General features: G+C 35.1%; 1 protein-coding gene across 1 annotated transcript; it reads right to left on the reverse strand.

Annotated features, from left to right (window-relative positions):
- Positions 1–13,515: 13,515 nt before the first annotated feature.
- On the reverse strand, positions 13,516–14,623 carry LOC5568094 (venom allergen 5). The gene is made up of 4 exons (XM_021848275.1): positions 14,518–14,623; positions 14,170–14,447; positions 13,870–14,111; positions 13,516–13,812 (listed from the first exon to the last, which is right to left on the reverse strand). The coding sequence occupies exons 1-4, from the start codon at positions 14,534–14,536 to the stop codon at positions 13,569–13,571; spliced, it is 783 nt and encodes a 260-aa protein (XP_021703967.1). The 5' UTR covers positions 14,537–14,623; the 3' UTR covers positions 13,516–13,568.
- Between the last annotated feature and the right edge of the window lie 338 nt (positions 14,624–14,961).

Below are 14,961 nucleotides of genomic sequence, written 5' to 3' on the forward strand. Positions count from 1 at the left end.
CATATTTAATGTGTTTAAGTATGGGATCACAATCAATTAAAATCAATGCAACCATTTAAGATTCTATTACTCAGAAACCAACAAAATCATTCTAATTCACATTTTTAAACTTGACGAAAAAACATGTTTCAACTCTTGTTATATCACTGTCGTTCACTAATCGATTAGTGGCGAATGTATTTTCCAAACTGATTCTAGGTTATATCATTTCATACATTGTAAACAACTTACCGGAAAAGCGTTGCAATATCTATTCTCGAAGTAATACAGCAGACCATCAACATAATCTGGTAATGTCTCGTTGAATATTAGATGAGATTTTGCCCTTCATTCCTGGCAACTGATGGAAGCAAATGTCGCGCATCACCATTGTAGTCAATGGTCGTCGATTAGCAATATTGGTCGATATGTTCTTCACTAAGCAATTTTGCGGCATACGAACCACGATATGGTTACACGGTCGTATCCGGTTGTCGTCTTTTATTGATCGTTGAAACAGATTTGCAGTGATACCGAATTCATTATGTTTATTTGGATGTTCGACACGATTCAGATATATGTAATCTAGGAATAAGATTATCTTAGTAGCATAGAGTTTGGAAATGTTCAAGCAATTTTAATGTTTTGAATACATTTTTTTTTAAATTCTTTATTAGTATCATTCCATTAATCGTGGCAATATATATATATATATATATATATATATATATATATATATATATATATATATATATATATATATATATATATATATATCTATATATATATATATATATATATATATATATATATATATATATATATATATATATATATATATATATATATATATATATATATATATATATATATATATATATATATATATATATATATATATATATATATATATATATATATATATATATATATATATATATATGCTGTACCAATATGGACTGACTGTTGTAATACCAGGAAGAAAGCTCTGCAGAAGATTCAAAATAAAATTCTGAAAATGATTCTGAAGCTTCCTCCCTGGTATAGTACTAATGAGTTACATTGAATATCCATATTATATATATATATATATATATATATATATATATGTATATATATATATAATATATATATATATATATATATATATATATATATATATATATATATATATATATATATATATATATATATATATATATATATATATATATATATATATATATATATATATATATATATATATATATATATATATATATACATATATATATATATATATATATATATACATATATATATATATATATATATATAATATGGATATTCAATGTAACTCATTAGTACTATACCAGGGAGGAAGCTTCAGAATCATTTTCAGAATTTTATTTTGAATCTTCTGCAGAGCTTTCTTCCTGGTATTACAACAGTCAGTCCATATTGGTACAGCATACAACATGGCTGGCCTGAAAATTTGTTTGAATATCAAAAGCTTGTTCTTAAGACAAAGTTTTGATTTTCTATTAATAAGGGGATAGAGACATTTTACATATATATTACATTTGGCTTGAATGCTCTCAATGTGATTTTTGAAAGTTAAATTCTTATCTGCCGCGAGCCCTAGATACTTAACTTCATCTGACCAATTTATTGGCACTTCGTGTGACATGTCTACTTAATGGTTTTAAATAAAGAGCTTTTGGTTCATGTGGTAATAATGTTAGTTGAGTTTTGAAAGCATTAGGAAAAATCTTCCACTTTTGCAAGTATGAAAAAAATGTATCCAAACTTTTTTGCAATCGACTACAAATGATACGCAGACTTCGTCCTTTGGCGGAGAGGCCTGTGTCATCCACAAACAAGGATTTTTGACATCCCTGACGAAACTCAGGTAAGTCAAATGTGAAAATATTGTATAATATCGGTTCCAAAATGCTGCCTTGAGGAACACCAGCTCTTACAGGAAGTCTTTTAGACCTGGAGTTCTGATAATTAACCTGAAGTGTACGATTTGACAGATAACTTTGAATTATTCTAACAATGTATGTTGGAAAATTAAAGTTTTTTATTTTGACGATCAAGCCTTCATGCCAAACACTGTCGAATGCTTTTTCTATGTCTAGAAGAGCAAGACCAGTAGAATAGCCTTCAGATTTGTTGGAGCGGATCAAATTTGTTACGCGTAAAAGTTGAAGATTGGTCAAATGTCCATGGCGGAATCCGAAATGTTCATTGGCAAAAATTGAATTTTCAATGATGTGGACCATCATTCTGTTCAAAATAACCTTTTCAAAAAGTTTACTGATAGAGGAAAGCAATTTGATTGGACGATAGCTAGAAGCTTCTGCAGGATTTTTGTCTGGTTTTAAAATTGGAACAACCTTAGCATTTTTCCATTTGTCAGGAAAATATGCTAATTGAAAACATTTGTTAAATATATCAACTAAGAATGATAAGCTACTTTCTGGAAGTTTCTTGATGATGATGTAAAAAATCTCATCATCGCCAGGAGCTTTCATATTTTTGATTTTTTTTTATTAATAGTTGTCATTTCTTCCAAATCAGTCTCCCAGGAATTTTCGGGAACTTTCTCTGATTGAGAATATTTTTGAAGTCCTGAGTAACTCGATTTTTTATTGGACTAGTGAGTCCTAAATTAAAATTGTGCGTGCTTTCAAACTGCACAGCAAGTTTTTGAGCTTTTTTGCAATTAGTTAGTAATAATTTGTTTTCCTCTTTCAATACCGGTATTGGCTTCTGAGGTTTTTTCAAGATTTTAGATAATTTCCAAAAGGGCTTAGAGCCAGGGTCTTATTGAGAAATCTTATTTTCAAAACTTTTGTTTCTTAATTGTGCAAAACGTTTCTTGAATTCTTTCTGCAAATCCTGCCATGTAATTTTCATAGCAGGATCACGAGTGCGTTGAAATTGCCTTCTCCTCACGTTTTTAAGACGGATCAAGAGTTTAAGATCATCGTCTATAATCACGGATTCAAATTTTACTTCACATTTTGGAATTGCAATGCTTCTGGCTTCAACAATGGAATTTGTTAAAGTTTCAAGAGCATTGTCAATATCAAGTTTTATTTCTAAAGAAATGTTAACATCAAGATGAGAGTCAACATACGTTTCATATATATTCCAGTTGGCTCGTAAATAATTGAAAGTGGACCTGATAGGATTGAGAATCGCTTCTTGGGATATTTGAATTGCATTGGCGTAGGAACAGGGGTGGCCAGGGGGGCCTGGCTCCCTCCAGAGTCATCCAGGCCCCCCCCCCCCAGAATTTTTGATGATAATAAAAATAAAAAAATTAAAACAAACATACAATACAATACAAAAAAAGCGGAAGTTTGATTCCAAAAATTCGTTTTTTCTTCTGAATAATCCAAATAATGCTGTTTCAGCAAAATGCAGCATATTCACTGCATTCTGATTTCTCATGTTTTTGGAGGATACCCTGTCCGAGGTGTGTGGTGATGATGATGATTTCCCTTACAAAAATCACTAAAGAAATCCATACATTAACCCCCCTACCGGCAGCTTCATATTCAAATCACGATAACTTTTTTGTTTCTTGATATTATCTAAAAAAAAACTCTTCTAGTTTTAGAATATGTGTCGATATTGATAATTGGTCATCTGGATCCGGAGATATTCCCGAATTCCTTGGGGGACCGACGCGTAGCCACAACCCACGTAAATATCTCAGACTACATAATGTTTATCGTATTCGGATATCCATTCCTCGGAATGATACATTAATGCGAGAATGTTGTGAAAAAATGAAGCAATTTGGTGCAGCCGTCTTTGAGTAATAAACATTTATGTTTCTGGTACCATAATGGACAAATAAAGATCTTTAAAACTCTAAAAAATCTCATATCGTAATTTTCAGATATCTCCAAGAATACTGAACCGATTTGTATGATTTTTTCAGAGTAACTCCTTATTGCCTGCCATTGTATAGAACACATTTTATTTTTTTGATAAATTGACCAAAAACAAAATGGCCGCCATAGACATTAAACCTAAACTTAAACTAATGTGACCAGATGTGTCCCGGAAAAAATCCGGGACGCTTGTCAGATCTCATCCCCAATCAAGCGTTTGATGTGCAATTTACATTCATGTTCAATCTAAGACATGTACTACATACTAAGTTAATTGCAATAAAAAGTATTGACACTGTACTGTTAAGTTAAAAATTGCTCTGTCCCGGATAATCCGGGATGTCTGGTCACTTTAACTTAAACTAGAAGAGTTTTTGAGATCTTGTGAAAAGATGGTGCAAAAATATCGCGAATTAAAAAAATTATCGCGATTTGAATAATTTTAAGCTGTAAAAAATGAAGCTGCCAGTGGAGGGGTTAACTTCAACTCGTATATTATGGCAAAAAGAATTGAAAAAAATTGACAAAGTTACTATAGTAGTTTCTCAGACAATACATAGTGGGATTTTTTGTCGAAAAATAAGGCTTAACTTTCAAGGAATTTCGACTTGGCCAAGTTTCTTTCAGATGAATTCTGAAAATTTAAAATTGTTCTGAAAAAAAATAGTCTGAAAAATGCAATGTAGACATAATGTTGTATTTCAGCTTTCTTCGATTTTGATTCAATTGTTTATGTAGTTTTCATGAATAAATTTATTGCTTACACAACATTTTTCCAAAAAAAGCTAATTATTTCCTAAATTATAAGATTAATTTTCAGTATATTTGTAGCACATTTTTTCTAATAACTTTTCGATATTCTTTATAGAATTTGAGTTGAATCTAATTCCTCAAGTAATATCTAAGGGTGGCTTCAGAACTTTTGTAAATGTTGGATAATTCATGAATTAGAAAGAGAATTGTTTTTGAAATGTCTCTTGCCTTCGAAATTACTTAAAAACCCCTAGGAAAACTTTTGCTTCCGAAATAAATAGCGGTAAAGGAATCTGTAGAGAAACATGAAGCAAAATAACTGGAAAGGAGACAATTTATTACGATATTCAAAAGAAATTTGTATTGCTCTTGCTTGAAACACTTCTTTAGAAATAATTGTACCAATTTTTGGCAGAATTCATATTCTTGGTTTGAATTTTTGTGCGATACGAGGGCGGAGTTTCTAAAGGATTTCTGACAGTATTCTATGAAACCAGAAGTCAAGGAAGGATAGATTTTAAGAATAATTTCTAAAGAAGATTCTAATGGACCTCCTTGAGAAATTTGTTTTGTTTGTTAATTCATTAGAGAGGTTTTAACTACCCTGTAATTTATCTCTAGAGAAAATATTATAAATTATTTTTCATTTAACTATTGCTCATGTATTATTCTACCTGCTTCAACATTCAATTGTTTTTCTTTCCTTCACATGACGCTTTGAGGAACATCGTATAACAATCTTTCCATACTCCAAAAAGCAACATTTAAAAAAAGGAACATTTAAAAAAAAAATATGGGAATTTTATATAATTACACAATATTTATATGTATGGTTTCTGATTCCTGAATGTCCATCAGGAATTACTCAACAAATGTTCAAAGTAATGTTAAAGCTTACACTAAGATTTAAATTCATTTAAATTAAACTTAAAGCGTTAAACTTCTACAGTACGATAAAATAGTCTAAAACATACCCTCCAAAAAAGCATGTTTAGAATTTCTAGAGGTAGGAAAAAATGGTTCTACATCAATATGCCCAACATAGTTTTATGAAATTTCGTTCATACAAAATATTAAAAAGAACAAGAAATTTTGTAGTTAATCCTACAAGAACAACTTAGGCTTTTCTGTAAGGTATATTATCAACAAGTTTCAGAAATTCTGAGCTCAAATTCTTGAATTTTACGACAGGAATTTGATGAAATTTTTCCCAATTATATTTAAGCTGCAATTATTTAAAAACTTACTAATAAAGCTATTTCAAGCCTTTCTTTGTATGCGCTTTTTTAGAAATCTGAAGCAATCCCTAAAAATATTGAGTTATTCCTTGAGTAGTTTCTGACCAAAAAATGGATGGTGGATAAATTTTAAAATGTTCTTCATGAAAGAATCTGAGGTTTCTATACGTAAAACATGGAATTATTTTTAGAACCTGAAAGAATACTTGATGGAGCTTCTGGAGATTTTTTTTTGAGAAGTTCAAAAATAAATTGCAAAATCTTAGTGAATCTGGTAAAAGAAATCTTTAAAAAAAATCATTGGTGCGATTTAAAAAAAATCTCTGGAAAATGCTTAGATGAATCCCTGGTCATTTATTCGGAACAATCTCAGGGAAAAAATAATATAATTCTCTTAGAAATCTCTAAACAAATTCCTCGGGAAATCTTTGAATATTTTCGAGTTTTCGAAAGAACGATTGAACGTATTCCGCTAGAAAGTTTATATTAATGTGTTTTGAAGGAAAGCGCGATGTTGCTCCTTGGTCTACAAAAAATCTAAAAAATAATTATCTGTGAAAAAATACAGATTCATTTGCAAAGAACTTCTTTGATAAATCATGAATATCATTTTCCCAATTGAATTATTTTTAATTGCTCATGATTTATTGTGGAATATTACGAGAAATTTTCAAAGTAACACCTGGAATAAACAATTATTTTTTTGCACGTAGTCTGCGTAATTTTTGCCGCAATTTTTTCAAACAATGCTGTAGAGAAACTTAACAAAGAAGTTCATAAGCAAAACTGGAGAAACTGTTGGCGAACTCACTGAAGAATTCGTGGAATGAATCCTTGCTTGGTGATTTCTAGAATTTTCTGTACTACATTTTGAAGATATCCTCAGAAGTTCCTAAAAATCCTAAACAAATTAAATATTAACAAAGGAGGGTACTCAAAACTAACAATTGTAATTTGTATTAAATGGGTACTTAGAAGACGTTCCAGGAGAAGTGATTAAAACAACTTGTAATGCATTCTCAGGCTGAATGCTTTAAGATATTTTTCAAGCCATTCGAAAGAGATTCTTCGAGAAATTTTCTGGTGATATCAGATAGTCTGAGATAATTTTCCGTGGGAATCTCAGGACGAACTCAGTGAAAACTGGTAAAGAAGTCCTAGGAGAAAGCACTGAAAAGTACGAACATAATTCATGAAGAAATTCTCGTAGGAATTGAATACCTGAAAAGATCAAAAAAGAAACACAAGACATTCCTTGTGAGTTTTTTTGCTAGAATTCTTGAAAGATTACAAAAAGAATGAATCTTTTTTGTAGCGATTATTGAAATTTACAAAAATCACTGAAGTGCCGCGAAATGAGATAAAATAAGAAATCAATACAAATCTATAAAAACTACGAAATTTGTGAAAATCGTGATTATTGCGTCCGACATTACTTCGGTAAAACATATATTTGCTAGGCTCCCCCTAGGCCCCCTCCAGAGAAAAATCCTAGCTACGCCAATGTTGAATTGTAACAGGGGCACGATCAGAATCAAAATCAGCATGAATAATCAGTTGGCTACAAAGATGACTAGAGTCGGTTAAGACCAAATCAATCGTAGATGGATTTCTAGAATAGGAAAAACATTTAGGGCTATCAGTGTATTGAATGGAGATATATCCTGAAGAGCACTCATCCAATAAAATTCTGCCGTTGGAATTACTTTGAGAATTATTCCATGACCGATGTTTGGCATTAAAGTCACCAATGACAAAAACAATTGACTCATTGCGAGTCAATTTTTGCAAGTCAGTTTGGTGCAAATTAACTTGCTGTCCAGAGCTTTGAAAAGGCTAAGAGGCAGCTATGGAAGTATATTAACCAAGCTGTGTTTCAACAGAAACAACTAAAGTTTCAAAAACTTTAGTTTCAAATTACGAAAACAGTTGATGTTTATACGCCTATGAATGATGATTGCAACTCCCCCACATGCCCCATCAAGACAATCATTACGATGCAGGAAAAAGTTAGGATCTTTTTTTAGTTTGCATCCAGGTTTTAAATAAGTTTCAGTAATAATTGCTATATGCACGTTATTAGCTGTAAGAAAATTAAACAGCACGTCCTCTTCACCTTTCAAGGAACGAGCATTCCAATTTAAAATATTTCAATTATTATTTATTGGATCCATTAGAAAAACGTAACCCAATAACAATTGGATTAGTATATTTCACACCAACTTGGATTGCTTCAGTCATAGTGTGCGGCTTTGAACATTGCATCAATCATTAAATTCAATAGTTCAATTAGAACATTAAAATCAGAGGCAGACTTATCACTTGAAGTGGGTACATTATCTGATGATTTTCCGTTAGAATTTTCGGTAGACGAAGAGGCGGAGTAGAAGTTTCCTGTGGCGGCAGGGTTTTTTCTATTTGATTTGGAACAGTTAGAATGGGTACTCATAGTCATTCGAAAATGAACGATTCGAACAGCTACCCGAAGGTTTAAAATTAGTTTGTGAATGAGCATGATTTTAACCTTCCTAATGGGAGTTTTGTTTGATCTTCCGACCTTAACGCTTGCTCCTGCGGGAGTGAGTGACGAGGGCAGGATCAAACATAACGTGCGTCGGTCGAGTGAAGTGAAAAAGTTCCGCGATCGGTTAGTTCTGTTTGATTTTCGACCTTGACGCTTGCTCCTTGGCAGTGCGTCAAGAAAGCCCGAGCAGTCGTCAGTTGTTTTCCCTCTCGGGTCGTGCGCCTATTTTCTCTGAGTGCTGTTATATTGCCAAGCAAACGAGTTGAGCTGAAAGTGGGTTGTTACTGCTCAGTCAAGGATGACGGATCAATTGGTGAGCTCGTTTTATGCTACTATTTCTAATCTATAATATATGTATGACTGCACATTTAATCGATACAACGGTAGGACGTATATATGATTTTTCAACAAACTATGAATGGTTCGTCACTGTGAGTGTCGACATAAACTCTAATTCATGAATTATTTATGTTTCACATTTTTTGTTTTGAAAACACCACTTTCTTTTTATCTTTATTTTTGTAATCAAAAAACTTTGAATGGTTCGACACTACAAGTGTATACTTGCGAAAGATTCACTTTATTCAACAAACTTTGGATGGTTCGCCACTGTAAAGGTCGGCATAAGAATAAGAGTGTTCTACGAGGTTCCAGCCAATCGAGTTTTTTGTTTTTTTCAAAAAAGTAAAATATAATAACACATGCTTTCGTCCTGACAGCTGTAGAAATGTTACGTTTAGGTATTTGTTCAACAAACTTAGAATGGTTCGTCACCTCAAGTGTCGGCATAATTTTCCTCTACATAGAAATTGTTCATATCAAATGAAAATATTATATTATATATGCTTTTATATTTATACTTGACAAATAACTATTTATCATGGTCTAATCACTTATCAAAGTAAATCCTTTGACCCAACGATCCTCCTCATTAACAAACATCCCTCCCAGTAACCTTTGTGGAGATGCAGAGGCAAAATCGATCTCCAAATAGCAAAGGTTACACACTAACATTCCTTCCCTCAATCCCACCTGACTGCAAGGACGTGGCCGGTGCCGTTATTGACTTTGTATAAATAGAGGCACTGAATTATGCACACTGGAGAAGATTATGGCCAATCCCAGCTGAACTTCTAGTTGATTCTTTGTGCATTTTCACTGTATTCGGTCAATCACGGAATAGCAACCATTGATATCAAGTCAGTCTAAGCTAAGCTAAAGCACGATCAGGAAGGTTAAGATGGGTATGACTCCTAATCAAGCGATCGGTAATTGAAAAATGAGCATTGTTCAAAACTCTACCAGGAAAATTCCGGAAACAACCGTTATCATACAGATATTATCTTTCATCTGCCTGGCACGAGCCTCGACGACTCGTCTACGCGAGGGGCATGCCCAAAATTTTGACTTATGATTACCCCCGCAATTGGCGCATATGAACTTATCGCTATCTTCCTTCACTGGACAGACGTCCTTGGCGTGCGAAGAACCTCCGTAAATCATGCATTTAGCATCCATGCGGCAATTTTGTGTACCATGACCCCACTTTTGGCACCAACGGCACTGAGTGGAGTTCTGGTAATTTCCTCCAAGTTTCTGGAAATGTTCCCATGTCACACGGACATCGTACATAAGTCTTGCTTTTTGTAAAGATTTAAATCGTTTTATTGTAGTTACTAAATAATATTCTTCAGAAAGCCCTTTCCGAACAATGCCAGATTGGGTTCTCTTTTTCATGATGATTACTTGGACTGGGGAAAAACCAAGTAATCATTTATTCCATTTTCGATCTCTTCAGGTGACTTATAGTCACTTGAGAGACCTTTTAAGGTGAATAGCAGTTTTGTCGTCATAAGTAAAAAATGTGTGCTTCTTCTCTTCAAGATGTTTGAGAAGGAGTTCGTGATCTCTAAGAGTTACCGGCAAAACGCAACAGTCACATTTCTTTGCGATTTGGAAGGAGACCTTGATTCCCCTAATGAAGTTCAAGATCTCCTGCCTAAATCCCCCAAATTCGGAACAACTGACCACGAGCCTGAGCTAGAGACTGCTTTGATTTGGTGTTTGGAAAATTTGTCTAGAGCATCGAACTGAATGCTCATTTCGATGCAATTATCAACATTATCCATTTCACCCTTAGAAGAAAGTTCGCATTCTGGAGAAACGTCCTTACTTCCATTCTTGCCACGTGTAGTGATAGTTTTACATCCCACTTTTTTTGGAAGGAAATTGCGAATTTAGAGATTCTACCTTCCTTTTGTTTGTAGTTGCAACCTGGGAGGGAGGCACCGATACTACACACGAAATTGGTTACAATTGTTTTCCAAATTGCAAGATAACTCCAGTTTGCCAACGACAATCAAGGCAGGCTTAGTGAAAATCGCTAGTTTTCGTTTGTTGTGTACCTTCGATCTTTCTGGACAAACATTGAAAAAGGGCCACAGTTTTCTATGCATTTAATTTTCAGTGTTAATGAAAACAGTAAAAAGAGCCTCATTCCAATACGTTACATTCAATTAGAATAAACGGTGCTCTCGTGACGTTACTTTTGAATGTGCAATAATTGACTCTAATTCAATTTTTGCTACTTTTGATGCAATGCAAAAATATGCTTAGGGTAATCACGCGCTCTTATCATGTTTGTCCATTGTTTAAGATCCGGGCTTACAGTGACAGTTCGTGACAGCAAAATCTTGGCTCACTGTGACGTAGAGAAATTTTGTATTGGTTTCTCCCTCCCAACCATAAGTGAATAAACATAAACGAAAGAAGACGTGACCTCCTGAGATGTTTTTTTCCAAGACGGTGTCCTAGATGGATTACCACCGCTTGCTTTTGCCAACGGGTCCAATGAAAAATCGAAGGCACGGGTCCAAAAAAGGATCGTAAAGGGATCAATAGTAGAAAAATAGTGCTGAAAAGTACTGTTTTAGTAGCACTGAAAAGCACCGTTTTTAATTTTAGCACCGAACAGTACTGTTTTATTGCTTTAGGCAGAGAAAATTCGTGTACGCACAGCACGAAGGTACGATGCGCACTGATGTTTTCAGTGTACGTATATTGAGAATCATTGACCTAGGAAGTTGAGAAAATTTCCATCTCGAAAAATTCCCTCAGCATCTATATTCGAACCCACCACCCTCAACAGAAAGAGTTATTCAAGAATGATTGCAATGTGTTTTAATTCTAAAAATGTAAAAATAATTTACCACTGTCAAGCTTTACATCTTCTTGAGAAACGCCGCGCTGAAGCTTCATTCGCCAAATCACATAATCCTTGTTAGTCCGGCATGTAGCAACATAAAAGTAACCCTTTGCGAAGCACGTGACGACAGTTGGGGCGAAGGAATCAACCCCAAACTGTACACCAGACCGACAATGAATGTCCCATTTGTTGTCGGATCACATATGTAAGCCGATGCTGCTGTCGTCAAGTCGACGGTCCCTTCGGGCAGCTATTTCCATATTCCAACCGCATATTTTATATCACTCGTTCATTTGTCTGATGTTTTTTTTTCTGTTATTTGTACAAGAGTGGTAGATGTCAGTTCTTTCCTCACTTGAATCCAATGATTCTGGACCGGTCGAGGAGAGCTCTCCATTTTCAGATCGTTAGCAGTTGACACGTACTCATGTACAGAGTCCAGTCCAGCACGAGTCGATTGTTAATGGCTCTGGCAACCGCATATATATGTGTTCATTTATTTGCATCCACAGTTGTAGTTTCAAGTATAATGCACTCAACTTCGGATTTAATTACTTCGGTGATTCAGACTGTATGAAATTCAACAGCTTTTCCCCTGCATGGAATGCACTTTAACCACAAAATAGGAAACGTTTGTATAATAAAATTATCGATTTGACACATTATTGGAAGTGTGCCAGAGAAGTTTATTTCAACGGAAAAAAAAATTGGCGCCAACAAATTTGATAACTTAAACCACTACACTTTTCTGGAAGCAGCATACGATTGTGCTTTGTCTAGTGTCCAATATTAATGGAATGCCATAAAATATGTTTCTCTTGTACAGAGCTGGAATTGGATTGTGCACACTGCTATTCATTAGCACCTAGGGGCAACTACATGTTTGGTTTTTGTTCCAGGTACAGGAGTTCTTGGAATTCTAAATATATGCTCGAGAAATGTCGAATAATTCAGAGGAAATGCAAACCTCAAAACCACAGACGCACATTTTGGATTTTAACTAACCCTATGTGCATCGAGAAAAATGAAAAATCACAATATTGTTAGAATTACTTTAGAACTACCCTCTTTTCAAATGTATTCGAACCCTCTGAGCAGAATCTCAATAGAGAATCAAAAATGGAGATTTGAGTACCTTGTACCTTTTAATTCTGCCCTAATTGCTTATCTTTGACAGCAACGCGAATTTCGACTGCCGCTTGTAGCTTACTTTAGTGTCAGTTACTCGTATCCACTCTCACTAACACGTCTCCAAACGATCTCCAAGTAAAAGACATTAGTTGCAGAACTTTCCACTGTACGACACTCATCTCAACATTCTTCTAGATAAGCATCAAAAACACATAAAAAATAAAACTGTCCATCAGATAGCAATCAGCAGCACCTCATAGCGGAAGTGTGCTCCATCAATTCACTAGAACGAAGGCAACACAATTTTGTGCCACATTTTCATGCAAATTGAAGACATGGGAGACACTTTCCGGAAAACTATAAAATTCTCACCCAACTCGTGCCGGCACCGGAGAAACTTGTCCGAAACTTTTGAGTCTACCGATACCTACCTTCTGTGATGGAACCAGCTCGAATCTATCAGTTTACAGCAGTGAAGGCAAGCCGGCAAACTGGAAGGTATCGGAATTCTTTGAGGCAAATTGATTACGCATCAGTTTCACACCGCTTTTATCGCTTCGGAGGGAAAGTTTTCTTTTTCAATTCGTCGAAAAGTAATCCAACTTTAGTGCCACATATACGTGAAGGATGACTGATGTCGGGCACTCACTTTGAACGACACTATGGCCAAGTTTTGCAGGGAAGTTGATCAAAAGAAATACTTTTCTTTGCTAGGATCCATAGCGGATGAGGGAGAGAAGACACTTTGGCGGCACAGTTGGTTCTCATTTCACAGAAAATTTAACTGCCAGATCTAGCTAAAACATCATTTTTATTTTTATTCTAATTCAATAATCCACATCATTTTAAATACCATTTTTGATATTTTCAGCAACGTTACAAAGTCCCGGATACTTGCTGTTGCAGCCAGAGGTACACTTGGAGCAAGCAGTTCCAGAAACATAAACGGGCGACTCCTGCAAGTTGGTGAATCCATAGTTGCACACGAAGTACTTCTGAGTGAAGGGGCTCCTGATGAAGCTCACCATGGCACATCCCACCTTGGTGGTGCGATCCGAAACAATTTGGGTGAAGTGGCCGATAGCGGGTCTGAAATTATTTTGTTTTAGTATAATGGAAATCTTGTCAAAGCCTTGCAATCCCTACCCGGTGTAACTCTTTGGATATCCTGCTAGTATGGCGATCGTCGCGTTTTCAGCCTCATTGTACCAATCGTTGATGAAGCCAGTAATCAGCTGATTATCGGTAAAGGTCTTACCGTAATACATCTTGATGGCAATATTCTGACCTGCCATCTTATAGACGGCCGTGTTACGACACTGATCATGCCCGTACACACAACGTCTAGCATTAGCGGCAGCGATGCTGGCCAATTCGGCATCCCATTGCTGTGAAGACAAACAAACATATTACTTTCAATCAGAAAAAAATCCATCTTATACTAACCAATGTGCCCATCCTGGAAGCCTGGTTGAACTTGGCGGCCGCGCGGTTGGCTTGCTGTCCCGTGGCAACCTTGCTACGCAGCTGGTTATGCACGTGTAGAATCAGCTCTTGGTTGGTGCTGTTCATGGCCACCTCGAAGGCTCCGGCGCCACAGACTTGAGTGTCAATAGTTTTAAGCCCATTGCATGCGATATGGGTAGTCTTGGGTGGACACAGCGAAGAATCGCAGTAGTTTGCGGTTTGACCAGAGCAAACTGCTACGAGGGCTACTAGAGTGACTGTTTGGAACGGAAAAAGAAAAAATCAAAATTGATTTTTTCAGATATGGATTACTTATCACAAGCTTACATGAGATGATTGTCTTCATGGCTGCCAGTTGAATGATGTCTGCTTGATGCTCCTGAGCTATTTTATACTAAAAACTTTCAGTTGTATTTGCTGTAGATACTCACTAGAATCAAATAAAAGGCCTCTGCGTAACTATGAGTTAGGCGGACAATAATCGATTTCTTTGATTAGTCAACTATGAATGAACAGAATTCAACTATGTTTTCGCATTGAGCACTTGTACAAAAACCCCCAAATTAATTGTATCATTAAGTGCTGAAATGAAGAAGAGAGGTCAACGAATTCATTACACCTTTATATGCTTTTCATACTATTATGATTGTTAAAAGAGGGCACGAGCCGTTCTCGCGATATTGAAACGTGCGTTACGTAGCAAAGCTGTTCAAATACGGAACACATCTGATCAGTTTTCTGTTATGAAGTAACCATCAAAACGAATCATTC

Source organism: Aedes aegypti, chromosome 2, assembly GCF_002204515.2.
Source record: "Aedes aegypti strain LVP_AGWG chromosome 2, AaegL5.0 Primary Assembly, whole genome shotgun sequence".
Taxonomy (NCBI): Eukaryota; Metazoa; Arthropoda; class Insecta; order Diptera; family Culicidae; genus Aedes; species Aedes aegypti.